The following is a 19226-nucleotide window of genomic DNA, read 5'->3' as shown; positions in this document are numbered from 1 at the left end:
AGAATTTTACCCCCAGTTTGTCACATCGTAAACGCCCACGCTTTTTGTTTTTGGGCTCCACACCGGGACATCCCCCACTCCCAATTAGATCGATAGCTCCCGAGCCGCCCTGTGCCCAGGTCATTTGTTCTTTCATTCCCCAACTTCCCATTTCACAAGTAGGGATAGGGGGGGGCTGGCACTACCGAGCCTAAGTGAGTATTATTGGGCCGCTAATATTTCAATGGTGAGTAAGTGGATGGGAGAGGAGGAAGGAGCGGCGTGGAAGAGATTAGAGAGGGCGTCCTGTAGGGGGACCAGCCTGCAGGCTATGGTGACAGCCCCATTGCCGTTCTCACCAAGGAACTATACCACGAGTCCGGTGGTGGTAGCTACACTGAAGATTTGGGGACAGTGGAGACGACATAGGGGAAAGACCGGAGCACTGGGGGGGTCCCCGATAAGAAACAACCATAGGTTTGCCCCGGGGGGAATGGATGGGGGATATGGAATGTGGCAAAGAGCAGGTATAACGCAATTGAAAGATCTATTTGTGGATGGGAAGTTTGCGAGTCTGGGAGCGCTGACCGAGAAATATGGGTTGCCCCAAGGGAATGCATTCAGGTACATGCAATTGAGGGCTTTTGCGAGGCAGCAGGTGAGGGAATTCCCGCAGCTCCCGACACAAGAGGTGCAGGACAGAGTCATCTCAAAGAAATGGGTGGGGGACGGTAAGGTGTCGGATATATATAGGGAAATGAGAGACGAAGGGGAGACTATGATGGACGAACTAAAAGGGAAATGGGAAGAAGAGCTAGGGGAGGAGATTGAGGAGGGGATGTGGGCAGATTTCCTAAACAGGGTAAACTCGTCGTCCTCGTGCGCCAGGCTAAGCCTGATTCAGTTTAAGGTATTACACAGGGCACATATGACTGGAACACGGCTCAGTAAATTTTTTGGGGTGGAGGATAGGTGTGCGAGGTGCTCGAGAAGCCCAGCGAATCATACCCATATGTTTTGGTCATGCCCGGCACTACAGGGGTTTTGGATGGGGGTGACAAAGGTGCTTTCGAAAGTAGTAGGAGTCCGGGTCGAACCAAGCTGGGGGTTGGCTATATTTGGGGTTGCACAAGAGCCGGGAGTGCAGGAGGCGAAAGAGGCCGATGTTTTGGCCTTTGCGTCCCTAGTAGCCCGGCGCAGAATATTGCTAATGTGGAAAGAAGCCAAGCCCCCGGGGGTGGAGACCTGGATAAATGATATGGCGGGGTTCATAAAGTTAGAGCGGATTAAGTTCGTCCCAAGGGGGTCGGCTCAAGGGTTTACTAGGCGGTGGCAACCGTTCGTCGAATATCTTGCGGAAAGATAGATAGGGGAGAACAAAGAAGGCAGCAGCAGCAGCCCAGGACTTGGGGGTGGGGGGGTGGCCTGAGACAAGGCAGTTGCCGATTAGGGCTAGTTTTTATTTTTTGTTATTTAATATTTATTTATTTGTTGTTGTTTTCTTTTGTTCTTGTTTAAATAAAAAAGGTCATTATTATCTGTATTGTTATAATGTTGTGTAAAGGATGCACAATGTACTGTGTTGGTTGACCAAAAATTTTCAATAAAATATTATTTAAAAAAAAAAAAAAAAAAAAAAAACTTCCCATTTCACCGCCCCCTTACATTCGGAATCTCAACACAGCGGAAATCCCGCGCCTCACTCCACCTTCTCTTCTTCACCCGCCTCCGTTTTGTTGTCACCCACCCCACTGTCCGGAGAACCACCTTTCCCGCCTCTTCGCTGCAACCTTGGCCACAATGAAAAAAAAACAAACCCCATACCCCGGCCGACGCTCGTCAGCCAAGCTCACCTGCGGGCATGGTTCTCGCAAACACGAAGGCGGAAACACTGCAGCCAAGTTTAAGAGCTTCGTGGTTGCACGCGTGGATGTCGACGCGGTACGTGGTGAAGTGGTGCAGGTTCGAGATCACCGTCCTGTCCTTGTGCCACACTTTGCTCTCGAAGAAGGTGTAGTCCTGTTTCCTCTCCGGGTTGGAATTGTTCTTGTGCTGCTCTGGCGTGGCCGTGTTGTTCGCAGGGAGAGTGGCGTTCGCTATGCTGAAAACGTCTCTGCGTTTACGAGATGGCCTGGGGGAACAACCGTACAACCAAGTGAGATATTCGAGAAGGATATATCAGGGCAGGGTGAGGGGCAAGATGCAAATCATCGAACATTCAGCACCTCTTAGGCCAGGAAGGCACCACGAGTCAAAACCCACCAACCAACCTTCAACAGCACCTTCTAAACCTACAACCTCGACCACCTAAAAGGACAAGGGCAGCAGATACATGTGGACACCACCACCTGGAGGCTCCCATTCCAGTCACTCACCACCCCGATTTGGAAATATTTCCTTCAGTCACTCCTGGACCTCCCTCCCTAACAGCACTCTGGGTGTACCTACACCACATGGGGCGCAGAGGTTCAGGAAGGCAGCTCACCATCCCAATTAGGGATGGGCAATAAATGCTGGTTTAGCCAGCAGCAGTCACATCCTGGGAAAGAATATTTTCACCATCCAACTCTCCAGTCAATCATTGGCCAACCACAGGTAAAGTTCGAAAGAAAGCATTTCAGGTTCAGTTAACAAGTGCCAGGTGTAGCACTGTGGCCTCATTCAGGTGCGATCTCTGCAAGACGTGCCAGATCATCGACATGGGTACCACCATTACACGTGAGAACACCACCCACCAGGTACGCGGCACATACTCGTGCGACTCGGCCAACCTGGTCTACCTCATACGCTGCAGGAAAGGATGTCCCAAAGCGTGGTACATTGGCGAGACCATGCAGACGCTTCGACAATGGATAAACGGACGTTGCGCGACAATCACCAGGCAGGAATGTTCCCTTCCAGTCGGGGAACACTTCAGCAGTCAAGGGCATTCAGCCTCTGATCTCCGGGTAAGCGTTCTCCAAGGCAGCCTTCAACACGCACGACAACGCAGAATCGCCGAGCAGAAACTTATAGCCAAGTTCCGCACACATGAGTGCGGCCTCAACCGGGACCTGGGATTCATGTCACATTACATTCATCCCCCACCATCTGGCCTGCGAAATCCTACCAACTGTCCTGGCTTGACACAATTCACACCTCTTTAACCTGGGGTTACCCCTCTCTCGGGATCTGTAAAGACTTAATTACCTGCAAATGCTCACATTCAAAGCATTGTCTTGCACTTTGACTTTGTCTATATATATATGTTTCTGGAACCTACCTCTTCATTCACCTGAGGAAGGAGCAGTGCTCCGAAAGCTAGTGATTCGAAACAAACCTGTTGTAAGACTTCTTACTGTGCTCACTCAGGTGGTTTGAGCCCCACCTGATCCTCAACTCCAGTGCAATACTGAGGGAGTGCTGCTCTGCCTGAGGTGCCATCTGTCAGGTCCCACGGCACTACCTTAAAGTAGGGGCTGGTTCGTGATGCAGGCTGAGACCAGCAGCGAGGGTTCAATTCCCCCACCGGCCAAGATTATTCATGAAGGCCCTGCTTTCTCAACCTTGTCCCCTTGCCCGAGGTGTGATGATCCTCTGGTTAAATCATCATCAATCACCTCACCCCCACAAAAGGGAAAGTAGCCTGTGGTCATCTGGGACTATGGTGACTTTACCATATCTTTACTTTAAAGTGCTCGAGGGTCCTGTCTGATATTTATCACTTGATGTGGACATTATTCAGTATAATAATAATCGCTTATTGGCACAAGTAGGCTTCAATGAAGTTACTGTGAAAGCGACTACACCTCCCGCTGCCTCAGGAAGGCAGACAGCATTATCAGAGACCCCTCCCACCCAGGCATTGTCTTCTTCCAGACCCTTCCATCAGGCAGAAAGTACAGAAGTCTGAAGACCCGCACATCCAGACATGGGAACAGCTTCTTCCCCACAGCTACTAGACTCCTCAACGACTCCCCCTCGGACTGATCTGTTCCCTGTAAGAACACTGTTCACGACGCCCGATGCTGCTCTTGCTCATGTTTGAAACAAGGGCAGCAGATACATGTGGACACCACCACCTGGACACCACAAAGATGCCCTCATCTTTGCTTTGTTTGGCCCCTTGTTCCGCACTGTAACCAATCACTGTTTGTCGAGGTACCATTTGTCAATGTTCTCTGTTGATTATTCTTGTGTCTACTATGTACGTACTGTGTACGTTCCCTCGGCCGCAGAAAAATACTTTTCACTGTACATGTGACAATAAATCAAATCAAAAACTCAAAATCAAAAAAATTTGTTGGAATTTGCTGTGCACATATTAGCAGCCTGCAAAACTATGAGGGGCATAGACAGGGTGGATAGTCAGAGACTTTGCCCCAGGGTAGAGGGGTCAATTACTAGGGGGCATAGGTTTAAGGTGAGAGGGGCAAGGTTTAGAGTAGATGTATGAGGCAAGTTTTTTTACACAGAGGGTAGTGGGTGCCTGGAACTCGCTACCGGAGGAGGTGGTGGAAGCAGGGCAGATAGTGACATTTAAGGGGCATCTTGACAAATACATGAATAGGATGGGAATAGAGGGATACGGACCCAGGAAGTGTAGAAGATTGTAGTTTAGTCGGGCAGCATGGTCGGCACGGGCTTGGAGGGCCGAAGGGCCTGTTCCTGTGCTGTACTTTTTCTTTGTTCTTTGTTTGCAGTCAAAGCACTTTGAGCTAATAGAGGCTTAACTATAAATGCAACATTAAGGAGAAGGTTCCAGCCAAGAACAGTCCTGTGCCCACCTGAGATCTACAAACAGGAGTTTGAATAACGGACAAGGATATGAACTCATGCTGAGACTTGCTGACTGATTATTCTGATGTATTGGTACAGTTTTTCATACGTATTTTAATGAGTTAGATCTCTCTAGTAGAATTATTGTTGCCATTCACTGATGTGTAATTCTTGTTCCTGACTATTCCTCTCTCAAATCCACATTTACATTTAAACCTGTCTCAATCACTGCGTTGCAAACCCATCATCACCGGATGTGCCCATCAAGAAAGTTAACATAAAATGGATGTCGCATCTTGGGGGCAATTCTCCAAAATGGAGACGGCGCGAAACGGGCGAGGGGACGACCGATTCGGTCCCCCACAGGGGGCCAGCACGGCGCTGGAGCGGTTCACGCCACTCCAGCCCCCTTCCCGGTGCCAAACGGGCGCCGTGCCAACCCGCGCACGCGCGGGGGACTTCTTCAGCGCGCCGGTCCCGACGCAACGTGGCGTGAGGATTCAGGGGCCGGCCGTGCAACAAAGTAGGGCCGGGGGGGGGGGGGGGCGCCGATTAGCGGGCCCCAATCGCCGGCCAGACCCCTTCGGAGGCCCCCCCCCCCCGGTGAAGGAGCACTTTTCCCCGCCCCACAGGCCGCTCCCGACCCCTTCGCGCAGAGTCCCTGCCGGCAGCGGGACTCTGCCGTATCTGCTCGGCCCATTCGGGCCGGAAAATCGGCGGCCCGCGCAAATGGCAGAGATTCTCCGCACCTCGGAAAGCCGGCGTTGGGGTGTCGTGGCGCGGTTGCGCCGATTCTCCGGCTCGGAGAATCGCCCCCCTTATTTGCAGAAATAAAATTGGAAAGTGTGAAATTAAATGTGCATGTTAAATTAGAACCAAATGCTGCCGAAATTGCTCGGAATGTCCTGGGAAAGCGACGACGAGCCTAGAACCAGTTAGGTCATGTTTAACAATTGCAAACATTCTCCACAATCCTACCTGAAGTCAATGAGATGCTATCTGTATTTACGATGAACTGTCAATCTATTATGGACAGTACAAGCACTGGCTGCGACATCCATTTGGGGATTAGGAGGTTGTTTTCTGACGGGACGAGGGGCTCCCGTAGTTGCTGCGATCTTAAACAAGCTCAACGGGTTAGACTAGACGGAGTAGGGCTGCACGGTGGCGCAGTGGTTAGCATTGCCAGCTCACGGCGCCGAGGTCCCAGGTTCGATCCCGGCCCCGGGTCACTGTCCGTGTGGAGTTTGCACATTCTCCCCGCGTCTGCGTGGCTCTCACCCCCACAACCCAAAGATGTGCAGGGTAGGTGGATGGGCCACGCTAAATTGCCCCTTAATTGGGAAAATTAATTGGGTGCTAAGAAAGTACACGTACATGGATCTCGCGGAGGGAGCGTGGAAACAGTCTCCCCAGCAGTTCGCCCGCTGAGTTTCGTGAGGGCTTTTGAGCCTCATGCACTGGGGGGGGGGAGCATTTGGATGACCCACTGAAAGGGTCAACGCCTCTAGGGGAGGAACCGAAGGGGCAACATTTCAGTGCAACTCCACACAGCCAAGGCTCCGATAGCAGCAGATGGATTAGAGCGTGGGGAGTGAGCTTGCTGAGGAATGCATTACTTCCATTTTATTTAATAAGCAGCCTTCAAATAGCCAATTAAATAATGAGAACTACACTGCACCCTCTTGGACTGGCCTGTCAACCTGATTAGTTGAACATTTAATTTCATGCTGATTAAAATTAGCAATTTACTGACGCATAACCTTCCAGTTTAGGTTCAGCGCAGATAAAAGTTAACAATGTCATATTGAGAAAATGATCAATGGAGACAAGTTCTTGTTAATCTCATGAACACGGGCTCCCTGGAGTATTTAACTGGCTTAATATCAGTTAATGAAGGTTCTTATGAATATGTAGGTTCATCAAAATGAAGATGACAAAGCTGGGAAAGGTTTTTTTGCGCTTAGAAACACGTTAGTCCGGAGATCTGCAGAGTTCTCCTGCTAGGACGCTGGTAGGCACAAAATAAAATGATAGCGATCGATTAATCCCAGACATCAATGTGTCAACGATAGGAGCAGCCAGGAGTTGAGGAAAACCTGAGTGGAGGAGGGATTTTTGGACATTAGCATCCTCCCCGACCACGCTACACCCCTCACAGATCACGACTCAAAAACACCGGGCCCCAAAATGTTATTTTCTGAAAGAAATGGGATTCGCCTTCAGATGGATCAATATCATCAACTTCCACATGCGTCTCCCTAGAGAAACGGTGGGCGCATCAAACTCAGTGCCTGGAATTGCAACTGACCCCCACCCCCACAAAAGCACCTGCCTCGATTCCCTGCTCCATCCTGAATCAGCGGAATATTAATTACATCGGAGCCCCGAGACGATCAGAAATCCACGGTGGGGGCAAGTGTAAACAAGCGGACAGTATCGGTCTTGGCTGATGCATCTTACCCCAGAATCTATGAATCCTCATCAAGTTCAGACATGAAAGGTAGCCACTCGAGTGAGCGGATTATAATCCAGCAGCCAGCAGAAAATCTGGGCAGCGAGGGGATGTGGGTGGTATTGGTAAATGTATACGCCCCGAACTGGGACGATGCTGGACTCATGAAGCGTATGTTGGGGCGCATTCCGGACCTGGAGGTAGGAAGCTTGATAATGGGTGGGGATTTCAACACGGTGTTGGACCCAGCACTGGATCGCTCCAGATCTAGGACCGGAAAGAGGCTGGCTGCGGCCAAGGTGCTTAGGGGGTTTGTGGACCAGATGGGGGGAGTAGATCCATGGAGATTTGCCAGGCCTCTGGCCAGAGAATTTTCTTTTTTCTCCCATGTACACAAGGCCTACTCCCGGATAGATTTTTTTGTTCTGGGCAGGGCATTGATCCCGAAAGTGGAAGGAACGGAGTATTCGGCCATAGCCATTTCAGACCACGCCCCGCATTGGGTGGAGCTAGAGTTGGGGGGGGGTGAGGGTCCAACGCCCGCTGTGGCGGTTGGATGTGGGACTGCTGGCAGACGAGGAAGTGTGTGGGAGGGTGCGGGGGTGCATTGAAAGGTATTTGGAGGCAAATGACAACTGGGAGGTGCAGGTGGGGGTAGTATGGGAGACGCTGAAGGCGGTGGTCAGGGGAGAGTTAATCTCCATCAGGGCTCATAGGGAGAAGAGAGAGGGCAGGGAAAGGGAGAGGTTAGTGGGGGAGATTTTAAGAGTGGACAGGAGATATGCAGAGGCTCCTGATGAGGGACTACTCAGGGAGAGGCGAAGTCTCCAGATGGAGTTCGACCTGTTGACCACAGGGAAGGCAGAGGCACAGTGGAGGAAGGCACAGGGGGCGATATATGAATGGGGGGAGAAGGCGAGCCGGATGCTAGCACAGCAGCTCTGTAAGAGGATGGCAGCGAGGGAAATAGGTGGAGTCAAGGATGGAAGGGGAACTACGGTGCGGAGTGCGGTGAAAGTAAATGAGGCATTCAAGGCCTTCTATGAGGAGCTTTACAGATCCCAGCCCCAGTGGGAAAAGAGGGGATGCGACGATTCTTGGACCAACTGGGGTTCCCGAGGCTGGTCTGGGGGCGCCAATTGGGTTGGAGGAGCTGATTAGAGGACTGGGGAGCATGCAGGCGGGGAAGGCCCCGGGGCCGGATGGGTTCCCGGTGGAGTTTTATAGGAAGTATGTAGACCTGTTAGCCCCGTTGATGGTGAGGACTTTCAATGAGGCAAGGGAGGGGGGGACCCTGCCTCCAACAATGTCAGAGGCGATGATCTCTTTGATCCTGAAGCGGGATAAGGACCCACTGCAATGTGGGTCGTACAGGCTGATCTCACTCCTCAACGTAGATGCTAAGTTGCTGGCAAAAGTGCTGGCTACGAGGATCGAGGACTGTGTCCCGGGGGTGATTCACGAGGACCAGACGGGATTTGTAAAGGGTAGGCAGCGAAACACCAATGTGCGGAGGCTCCTAAATGTGATTATGATGCCATCGGTGGAGGGAGAGGCGGAGATAGTGGCAGCTATGGACGCGGAGAAGGCCTTTGACCGAGTAGAGTGGGAGTATCTCTGGGAAGTGTTGCGGAGGTTTGGGTTCGGGGGAGGGTTTATTAGCTGGGTTAAGCTCCAATATAGAGCCTCGGTGGCGAGTGTGGTTACGAATCGGCGGAGGTCGGAGTATTTTCGGCTGTATCGAGGGACGATGCAGGGGTGCCCCCTGTCCCCCCTGTTGTTTGCATTAGCGGTTAAACCTTTGGCCATGGCATTAAGGGAGCAGGAAATGGAGGGGGGTGGTCCGAGGGGGAGAGGAGCATCGAGTGCCGCTGTACGCAGATGACCTGTTGCTCTATGTGGCGGATCCAGTGGAGTGGATGGTGGAGGTCATGCGGATCCTAAGGGAGTTTGGGGACTTTTCGGGCTATAAGCTTAATGTAGGGAAAAGAGAGCTCTTTGTGGGGCATCCAGGAGACCAGGGAAGAGGGATAGACGACCTACCGTTGAGGAGGGCGGAAAGGAGCTTTCGGTACTTGGGGATTCAGGTAGCTAGGAGCTGGGGGGCACTGCACAAACTTAATTTGACGCGGCTGGTGGAGCAGATGGAGAAGGACTTCAAACGATGGGACATGTTGCCGCTCTCGCTAGCGGGCAGGGTACAGTCCATTAAAATGGTGGTCCTACCGAGGTTTCTTTTTGTATTCCAGTGCCTTCCAATTGTGATTACCAAGGCCTTTTTAAAAAGGGTAGGCAGGAGCATCATGGGTTTTGTGTGGGCGAGCAAGATCCTGCGGGTAAGGAGGGGGTTCTTGGAGCGTAGCAGAGATAGAGGAGAGCTGGCGTTGCCGAATCTGGGTGGCTACTACTGGGCAGCCAATGTGGCGATGATCCGTAAGTGGGTGATGGAGGGAGAGGGGGCGGCATGGAAGAGGTTGGAGATGGCGTCCTGCAAAGGAACGAGCCTGGGGGCGCTGGTGACGGCACCGCTGCCGCTCTCGCCGACGAGGTACACCACGAGTCTGGTGGTGGCGGCAACGCTAAAGATCTGGGGGCAGTGGAGACGACACAGGGTGCGACGGGAGCCTCGGTGTGGTCCCAGAAAGATAACCATCGGTTCGTCCCGGGAAGCATGGATGTGGGGTTTCAGAGCTGGCATCGGGCAGGGATTAGAAGAATGGGGGACCTGTTCATTGATGGGGCGTTTGCGAGCCTAGGGGCGCTGGAGGAGAAGTTTGGGCTACCCCCGGGAAACGCGTTCAGGTACATGCAAGTGAGGGCGTTTGTGAGGCGGCAGGTGAGGGAATTCCCGCTGCTCCCAGCACAGGGGATTCAAGACAGGGTGATTTTGGGGTATGGGTCGGAGAGGGCAAGGTGTCGGCGATATACCAGGAGATGAAAGAAGAGGGGGAGGCTTTGGTAGAGGAACTGAAGGGTAAATGGGAGGAGGAGCTGGGGAAGAGATTGAAGAGGGTCTGTGGGCTGATGCCCTGAGTAGGGTTAATTCTTCTTCCTCTTGCGCCAGGCTCAGCCTAATACAATTTAAGGTTACTCACAGAGCGCATATGACGGGGGCGAGGCTGGTTAGGTTCTTTGGGGTGGAGGAAAGATGTGGGAGGTGCTCAGGAAGCCCGGCGAACCATGTCCATATGTTTTGATCGTGCCCGGCACTGGATGGGTTCTGGAGGTATGTTGCGGGAACAGTATCTAAAGTGGTGAAAGTCCAGGTCAAGCCAAGTTGGGGGCTGGCACTATTTGGAGTGGTGGACGAGCCGGGAGTGCAGGAGGCGAAAGAGGCCGGCATTCTGGCCTTTGCGTCCCTGGTAGCCCGGCGAAGGATCTTGTTAGTGTGGAAGGAGGCGAAGCCCCCCAGTGTGGAAGCCTGGATAAATGACATGGCAGGGTTTTATCAAGTTGGAGAGGATAAAGTTTGCCTTGAGAGGGTCTGTGCAGGGGTTCTCCAGGCGGTGGCAACCGTTCCTAGACTATCTCGCGGAGCGTTAGATGAAGTTCGGTCAGCAGCAGCAGCAACCCAGGAGGGGGAGGGGGGTTATTCCTGGGGGCACTTGAGCAAGAAAATACATAAATGTTCAGGAAAGTTGATATGTGCAGGAGGAATCCAATGTACAAAGTTCTGTATTATGTTGATTTGACATGTTTATGTCTTGCTATGCGACTTTTCTTTTCTGTCTGTTACTGGGGGGGGGGGGGGGGGGGGTTTGTATTGTTGAAAATTTTGTTGAAAAATTCTTAATAAACATATTTTAAAAAAAAGAAAATCTGGGCAGCGGGGAAAGTCAGGGCGGGGGCAGACAAGCCTACTCATCACGCCCATGGCTAATCCTGTCCTCACCCGATGTCTCTGCACAAACGAGCTTTCAAAAGGAAGCACTATCCTGGTTACAATCGAAGCTGGATTGAAACTGGGATCGTGCGCACTGACCTGGTTCAGTGACTCAAGTGTTACAACGAGCTGAGCCATCAAGATAAAGTAATGAATTGTTCCTTCGACACCGCCCCTCTTGGACTCGTGCGACATCAAAGGCTTGCTCACAACATGTTGTTTGCTCTCTTCAATCACTACACCCCACAGAACACCAAAAACCAGATGCCAACATCAGATCTATTAACTGGTTCGTTCGCTAATTATCACTTCATGTGGTCGCAAATACAAGAGTTTAAACTAACAAGCATAGCAAGAACACTGCAATTGGCTCAGTTGACAGGCGCACTGCAATGGACCAGAAAGAAAGGCTCTCATATCTGACAAGCAGACGGATCTCAAATCGATGCAACGGTTAGGGTGCCCCGATTAACTCTAGCCCCCCAGTGTTGCGGTGGAGAATCAGTCTAAATTCCTGCTCCAGGCGGCATATTCCCAACTCTCTGCTGGGAAATGACCACAGGCAGCACGGTAGCACAGTGGTTAGCACAGTTGCTTCGCAGCTCCTGGGTCCCAGGTTCAATTCCCGGCTTGGGTCACTGTCTGTGCAGAGTCTGCACGTTCTCCCCGTGTGTGCGTGGGTTTCCTCCAGGTGCTCCGGTTTCCTCCCCACAGTCCAAAGATGTGCGGGTTAGGTGGATTGGCCGTGATAAATTGCCCTTAAGTGTCCAAAAAGGTTAGGTGGGGTTACTGGGATCGGTTGGAAGTGTGGGCTTAAGAGGGGTGCTCTTTCCAAGGGCCAGTGCAGGCTCGATGGGCCGAACGGCCTCCTTTTGCACTGTAGATTCTATGATGATTCTATGATGTGTCTTGTCAGATAAGGACTGGGTCAGCTCAGCGCATATCTCCACCAACATCGAACCCAAGCCCTGGCAGAAGAGCCCAGTAATGGTCAGTGAGAAAAGACTCAACAGTTTTTTAAAAATTCAGGCCGCCCCTGCAGCGCACTATGGCATATCAATACCGTTAACACCACGTAAGCAAAACATTCTCCCACTCAACAGGCGAGCGTGCCACGATATTCTTCCGTGTCACTAGCTGCAATTTCAAGGCTGAATTCCCTAACTCCTGCCTCGGAACCAGGTTTGCGGGGGGGGGGGGGGGGGTCGTGCCGGGGGTGGGGTCGTGGTTTCACTGCACACAGGACGAGTCACCCGGGTGCTCGGGACTGACCTCGGCATAAAGATGGAGTTGTGCAGGAAGTTCTCGAAGGACTTCTGAAACATAACTTCCTCGGCTTCTGCCTTGAGTTCATCCGGGGACTTAGGGCAGGTGCAGCACTGTCCGTGTCCCGCTTTGTCGGACGTCTTTGAATCAGCGTCACCGTCGCCCTCCATGTCAATCGCCCCCGTGGCGGAGATCCTGGTGGGCAGCTTCACACCTGGAGAAAAACTGCAGACTGAGAATAGAGCTGTTCACACGGGCTTGGACACACATCAAAGAATAATATAATCAACTTTATTGTCACAAGTAGGCTTACATTAACACTGCAATGAAGTTACTGTGAAAATCCTCTAGTCGCCACATTCCGGCGCCTGTTCGGGTACACAGAGGGAGAATTCAGAATGTCCAATCCACCTAACAAGCACGTCTTTCGGGAGGAAACCGGAGCGCCCGGAGGAAACCCACGCACACACGGGGAGAACGTGCAGACTCCGCACAGACAGTGACCCAAGCCAGGAATCAAACCCAGGTCCCTGAAGCTGTGAAGCAACAGTGCTAACCACTGTGCTACCGTGCCACCATCCAGAATGTGGGCAGAACAAGGGTGTATCTGTGAAATCTAGAATCTTCTATCAGAGAAGCAGAATCGGTTTCTAAAAAAAACAAACAAAAGGAAAATGGATAAATATTTAAAAAGCAAAAGGGTTTGGAGAACTGGGCTAGGTTAGGTAGCTCGATCAGAGAGCTAGCACAGACATGATGGATCAAATGGACGCATATGATGCTGTCGGTTTTCTCCCTCACCCCTTGCATCCCTTAAGAGTTTGAAGCTGTCACCGCGCGGGATCGAAGCGCCAATCCACTTTTACCTTTGTGGCAGTAGTCGTGTTTATAAAGCTCCGTGTCCTCGGCCTGTTGTTGCCAACGCACCAGGTAATAGGTGATGTTGCCGTTGGAAAAGGCAGGGGGCTTCCATCTCACCACCAGCTGAGCAGAGGAGTTCGACATGGCGAGCACGTCGAGAGGAACCGACGGAACTGCAGCGGGAGGGAAAGAAACACATCAAAGTTCTGGTTAGTACCAGGGGTAAGTGAAAGTTGTGCTTCGACTGAAGAAGTCCCAGGCCTGGCACGTCTATCCTGGTACCAAGCCCAATGAAACAGGTGGTCTGGGAGCCGCTCCTTATATTCACTTTGAATCACAGAGCAGAAAGATTTCAAGCTTTAACCCGTTGGTCAAACAGCCAACCGCTCGGTTCCTGAACCGGCGGAGTGGGCGGGGACAGAACGAGAGAGGGAGGGATAAACCAAAAATCCTGCCGCCAGGAATCCTGCTCTGCAATGTCTCTTCAATGCTCGAGCAGATGTTGGGTCAGGAGGAGGCCAAGGGCAGGTTGTCGCGTCAAACATTGAAGTGCTATCCAGGTTCACACTGGACACCTGGGGGTAACTGCGCCCTGGACACAAGGCAGCTCGCCCAGAAAATTCCCAGTCTGTATTTTTAATGTATCGATTTTTACCCCCCCCCCCCCGGGGATGTGGTGGGTGAGCCGCTATATATTACCTACCGCGAGTTGAACTGTTTCTCTAGGCTTTGTGTAACCCATCCTCAAACCTCAGAGAGTAGCGGGGCAATTTAGCGTGGCCAATCCACCCACCCTGCACATCTTTGGGTTGTGGGGGCGAAACCCATGCAGACCTGGGGAGAATGTGCAAACTCCACACGGACAGTGACCCAGAGCCGGGGTCGAACCCGGGTCCTCGGCGCCGTGAGGCAGCAGTGCTAACCACTGCGCCACCCTCGGGCACTGTTCAAATAAGAACTTTGAACACATCTGGGCTGCGGTGTCCGCTTCAGGCCTTGGGTGACCAGTGGACGCCGCGGAGGCTGGGGCACATCACCATCACCAGAAATATGTCGATTTAGTTTGTTACGTTTCCGTGACATTTTGTTTTAGTTGCAGCGCTGCAGGGGGGTCTGTCACCCCATCATTTCTGTTTAAATTCCTGACATCTTGGTTTTATTAAAGGAGCATAAACAGGGCGTAACTGGGATTTACGAGACTGAACAGAATCCAATGAACTATCGGTGAAGAAAAACTCAAGTCTTGCTTTTGACTTCACCAACCAGCTAGGATTCTATTCAATGGGCCGAATGGCAATGTAAACAGTTGGGTTCTTTCGCCAATCCGACACTGCCACTTTTCTGGGTCTGGCCCACAAATTCCCAACTTTGTCGAATTCCTCAACTCAACGCAGCGGGCTTGGTCCGCGTCATCTGGGGTGCTAGCCCTTCCGAGAGGGATAGCCGCAGCCTGCCCGCCCGCAAACGCGTCCAAGACACGGTCAAAGCAGCTGCTTTTTAAGAGGGGCAAACGAGGTGGGTTATTTGGGTGAAGTTAACGGGGGACAACCCGAGGACTGGTTACCTGAGGCGTTTGTCTTCATGTAGATGATTTTGCTCTTTGCCCCATGGTTACGCCCATCTTCGGAAGTGGCGAGAGTGATGGCCTTGACGAAAATGGCGTACTGGGTCCAGGGCTTCAAGTTAGTCAGATATACCCCCGGTTCTTGGATCTTGCTCTGTGGAAGGTCGACATCAACCATGCTCCAGCTATTGGAGCCACAAGCATCCTGACCATCATATTCGGTCAAATTTTGAAAGGGTCTTAAGAGGCAAAAGAACAAATGGAATTACCACAACGCCGCCAGGAGAATGCACTTTTAATGATCCCGCCCATGTTTTTGCTCCTTTTCGCTTCCCTCATTCCACAGGTGCCACTTAGCACGGGGGTCAAAGGTTACATTGCAGTCTGTGCACCCCCCCCCCCCCCCCCCCTCCGCCGCTGTGACATTCTTCGACATTAAAGTGCCCTGCTATCGACTTTGTCTGAACATAGAACATACAGTGCAGAAGGAGGCCATTCAACCCATCGAGTCTGCACCGACCCACTTAAGCCCTCACTTCCACCCTATCCCTGTAACCCAATCACCCCTCCTAACCTTTTCTTGGTCACCAAGGGCAATTTATCACGGCCAATCCACCTAACCTGCATTTAGCTTCAGTGTTCCTGGCATTAAGAGAACGAGAGGTGGGAGAGAGAGAGAAATCAGCTCTGTATCCTGCTCCTGATCACCTGGACTGGGAAGTGTGGGGAAGAGGTTGCTGTCGCTGGGATACCTTTCACCGGTCAAGGGCCACCACTTGTGGGAACTGCTAAGGACAAGCAGCCTGTGGAGAGGGGAAGCACGGGGGAGGGAGGTTGGGACTGACGGTCAGCTTAGCTATTCCTTTCCTTGCACTGGATGGGAGGGTCACTGGCCGGGCCTGCATTTATTGTCCATGGTGAGCTGCCTTCTTGGACCGCTGCAGTCCGCGTGGTGTAGGTACACCCACAGTGCTGCTAGGGAAGGAGTTCCAGGACTTCGACACAACGACAGAAACATGGAAAATAGGAGGAGGCCCTTTAAGCATGCTCCATCATCCAATGTGATCATGGCTAATCTTCCAACCCTTGTCCTTCCGAGGCGGGAGAGGCCGTGGGTTTGCAAGCTGCTGTCTACGGGGCCTTGGTGAGTCACTGCAGCGCATACTGTGGATGGTACGCACGGCTGCGTCAACGAGGTGGAGGGAGCGAATGTTTAAGGTGATGGGTGTGGTGTCAAAGCAAGCAGAGTTGCTTTGTCCTGGATGGTGTTGAGCTTCTCGAGCGTTGTTGGAGCTGAGCTCATCCAGGCAAGTAACAACCCTGTTAACGTGGGACTGGAGTCACATATATTCAGACCAGTTGAGAATGGCAAAAGTTCCCTTTTTTGAAGGACATAGGAGGAAGTTTTTTATGATGACGCCATTTCCACCAACCTCCTTTGCACACCGAACCTCACCCCCCCCCCCCTCCCACCCACTCCTAAACACCCACACAAGCCACCCACATGGGGTCTCGTATTACTAGATTAATCAAATTCAATTTCGCATCTTGGAATCTAAGCTCTCAATTTTCTCCAATTATTAAGTCTAGAACTATGAGCACGGCACTGCCTGCCAAGGCCATCTTAGGCACAACCAAACGCGCTAACCAAATACTCACGCTTCCTTGTAGTAGACGATGAAACTGATGAGGTCCCGATAATCTGGAGGGCGATACCGCTCCCATTTCAGTAGTATCCTGTTCTTGGCTGTGGAATTGGCTGTGAATTTCAAGATGTGACTTTCGCCTGCCAATAAAGAGGAAACCATTTCACCACTGGCGACTCGCAGAGACTACCTGGGTCTCGCATCACTGAGCTGGGAAACACGGAGGCACTTCTGGAACACGCTGTCCGAAAGGGCGGCGCAATAGGCCGCACGAGCAACTTTCTAAAACAGAGGTGATAAAATATCTGCCGAAAACAAACTGAAGAATTTTGGGCCCCGCACCTCAGGAAGGACATACTGGCACTGGAGCGGGTCCAGCGGAGATTCACACGGATGATCCCAGGAATGGTCGGCCTAACATACGATGAACGTCTGAGGATCCTGGGATTATATTCATTGGAGTTTAGGAGGTTGAGGGGAGATCTAATAGAAACTTACAAGATAATGAATGGCTTAGATAGGGTGGACGTAGGGAAGTTGTTTCCATTAACAGGGGAGACTAGGACCCGGGGGCACAGCCTTAGAATAAAAGGGAGTCACTTTAGAACAGAGATAAGGAGAAATTTCTTCAGCCAGAGAGTGGTGGGTCTGTGGAATTCATTGCCACAGAGGGCGGTGGAGGCCGGGACGTTGAGTGTCTTTAAGACAGAAGTTGATAAATTCTTGATTTCTCGAGGAATTAAGGGCTATGGAGAGAGAGCGGGTAAATGGAGTTGAAATCAGCCATGATTGAATGGTGGAGTGGACTCGATGGGCCGAATGGCCTTACTTCCGCTCCTATATCTTATGGTCTTAAGAGCCAGTAGGAGGGAGCAGGACCAATTGGGTAGATTCAGCAAGGAACGGGGAACAGGCGTGACATGATCATAGGTTATCATAGAATTTACAGTGCAGAAGGAGGCCATTCGGCCCATCGAGTCTGCACCGGCTCTTGGAAAGAGCACCCTACCCAAGGTCAACACCTCCACCCTATCCCCATAACCCAGTAACCCCACCCAACACTAAGGGCAATTTTGGACACTAAGGGCAATTTATCATGGCCAATCCACCTAACCTGCACATCTTTGGACTGTGGGAGGAAACCGGAGCACCCGGAGGAAACCCACGCACACACGGGGAGGATGTGCAGACTCCGCACAGACAGTGACCCAAGCCGGGAATCGAACCTGGGACCCTGGAGCTGTGAAGCAATTGTGTTAACCACAATGCTACCGTGCTGCCCCGATCATTGGCTGAATCAAGTCATCGATCAGAGGCAACCCTTGCCATCTGAACTGGCCCCTCTCCATCATTCTATCACTGCTCATGGTTGAGGAGTTAGTTATTGCAGTAGAATCCATACTGAACACAGCCTGCACCCATACCTGGCAAAGCAGACCACCAAGGAAAAATGAATTTTGATAAATTGGTACACGCAGACCTACAACCGGTCTTGGTGCGACCGGCTTAGGGGAAGGGGGAGAATTCTAATCTTGTTTCGAATCTAGTCAGTACCGAGGAACGGCATTTTCAAAGTGCTTGCTCTGCTCTGATGGCGGTGACAGAGGAAGCGGGTCATTAAAAAAAACTTGCCGTCGTACAACACCCCCCCCCCCATAGTTAGAGGAGTTTTTAAATAAACCAACTCGCAAACCCAGGATCTCGGTTGACTCACAGGAAGCTCGGTCTCCATTCGTCCGCTGCTCCATGTCGGATGTGCCCTGTCTCCCCTTCACACCCGCCACCTCCACCATGCGATAGATCTCGGACACACACAGCTTTGGGTTGAAGGCAAAGTAGATTTTCCCCTGCTTAATGGTGAGGTTATGGCGACTCCAATCCCACAGCTGCTGCAAGTTCTGGTTGTCCAACACGTAGAAAGAATAGTTCCTGCTCAATTAAACAAGGCAAGCCCAGTCATAAAAGTACACATTCGCTTGGAAAGGGAGATGTATCAATGTGATATATCCCACAGATGGCACATGCAGTTAAGGTACAACGTTATTTACATGCGGAGTGAAAGGGTTTGCTCCGCCCTCAATAATGGATCGTACAGGTGCCAACCTCTAGACAGTACTGTCATGGGAATGTCCCTTTAAGAAACGTTTTTGTCTTATCACAAGGCTTCAGTGATGTCATTGTGTGGGTGGAGCTGGGCTGTGGCTCTGGAAGTTGGTTTCACTTTCGCTTTGGGTTTGGAGCTGGTTTGTGGCTCTGAATTTTTAATTTTGTTTTCACATTTTGGCTGCGGTCGGCTCAGACTCTCTATTTTTGCTTTTAAAGAGTTATTCCAAGGTAGAAAGAAACCCAATGGTTATAGTTACCTGCTGTTTTGGTAAAAAAGGGGTTTTGGTTTATGGGATCTTGTTATTGAATTGGAACAGTTAAGGGGGAATTTATTAAGGGTTATACATAGAGTACTGTAGCTGAGTGGGGTCTTTGTGTTTGTAGTTGATAATAATTCTTGCTGTGTGTGTTTATACAAATGTTAACTGAATTTGTAGAATAAAGCTGGTTTTTTGGTTAAACGCACCTAAGATGTCCTTTGAATGACACCTGAAAGGCAGGCTCTTGTGATCATCGTAACCAAAACAGTTGGAGGTCAGGTGAACTCCATAATATACTTTGGAGTTTTCTAAACCCTGGCCCATAACAGTACCCCACAGGCCATTGGGACATCACCAACCCAGCCAGACTAGCATCCCAGCGCCAGCGAGGGACACGTACACTGGGGACGGAGGATTCATTGCAGGCGGGCACTTTTGAACCAGCAGA

General features: G+C 51.4%; 1 protein-coding gene across 1 annotated transcript in view; it reads right to left on the bottom strand.

Moving 5' to 3' along the window:
- igf1ra (insulin-like growth factor 1a receptor) overlaps window positions 1-19226 on the bottom strand; it is a 253285-nt gene that overhangs the window by 17073 nt on the left and 216986 nt on the right. The window contains exons 7-12 of the mRNA XM_072492764.1: window positions 18127-18341; window positions 16426-16552; window positions 14767-15005; window positions 13208-13375; window positions 12348-12555; window positions 1833-2110 (exon numbers count right to left, since the gene is read on the bottom strand). Of these exons, the coding sequence (XP_072348865.1) occupies window positions 1833-2110; window positions 12348-12555; window positions 13208-13375; window positions 14767-15005; window positions 16426-16552; window positions 18127-18341 (1235 nt within the window). The remainder of the gene's footprint in view (window positions 1-1832; window positions 2111-12347; window positions 12556-13207; window positions 13376-14766; window positions 15006-16425; window positions 16553-18126; window positions 18342-19226) is intronic.

The sequence above is a fragment of the Scyliorhinus torazame genome, chromosome 30, assembly GCF_047496885.1.
Source record: "Scyliorhinus torazame isolate Kashiwa2021f chromosome 30, sScyTor2.1, whole genome shotgun sequence".
Classification (NCBI taxonomy): domain Eukaryota; kingdom Metazoa; phylum Chordata; class Chondrichthyes; order Carcharhiniformes; family Scyliorhinidae; genus Scyliorhinus; species Scyliorhinus torazame.
The sequence above is the reverse complement of the archived record's forward strand: the minus strand, read 5'-3'. Positions and strand labels throughout refer to the sequence as shown.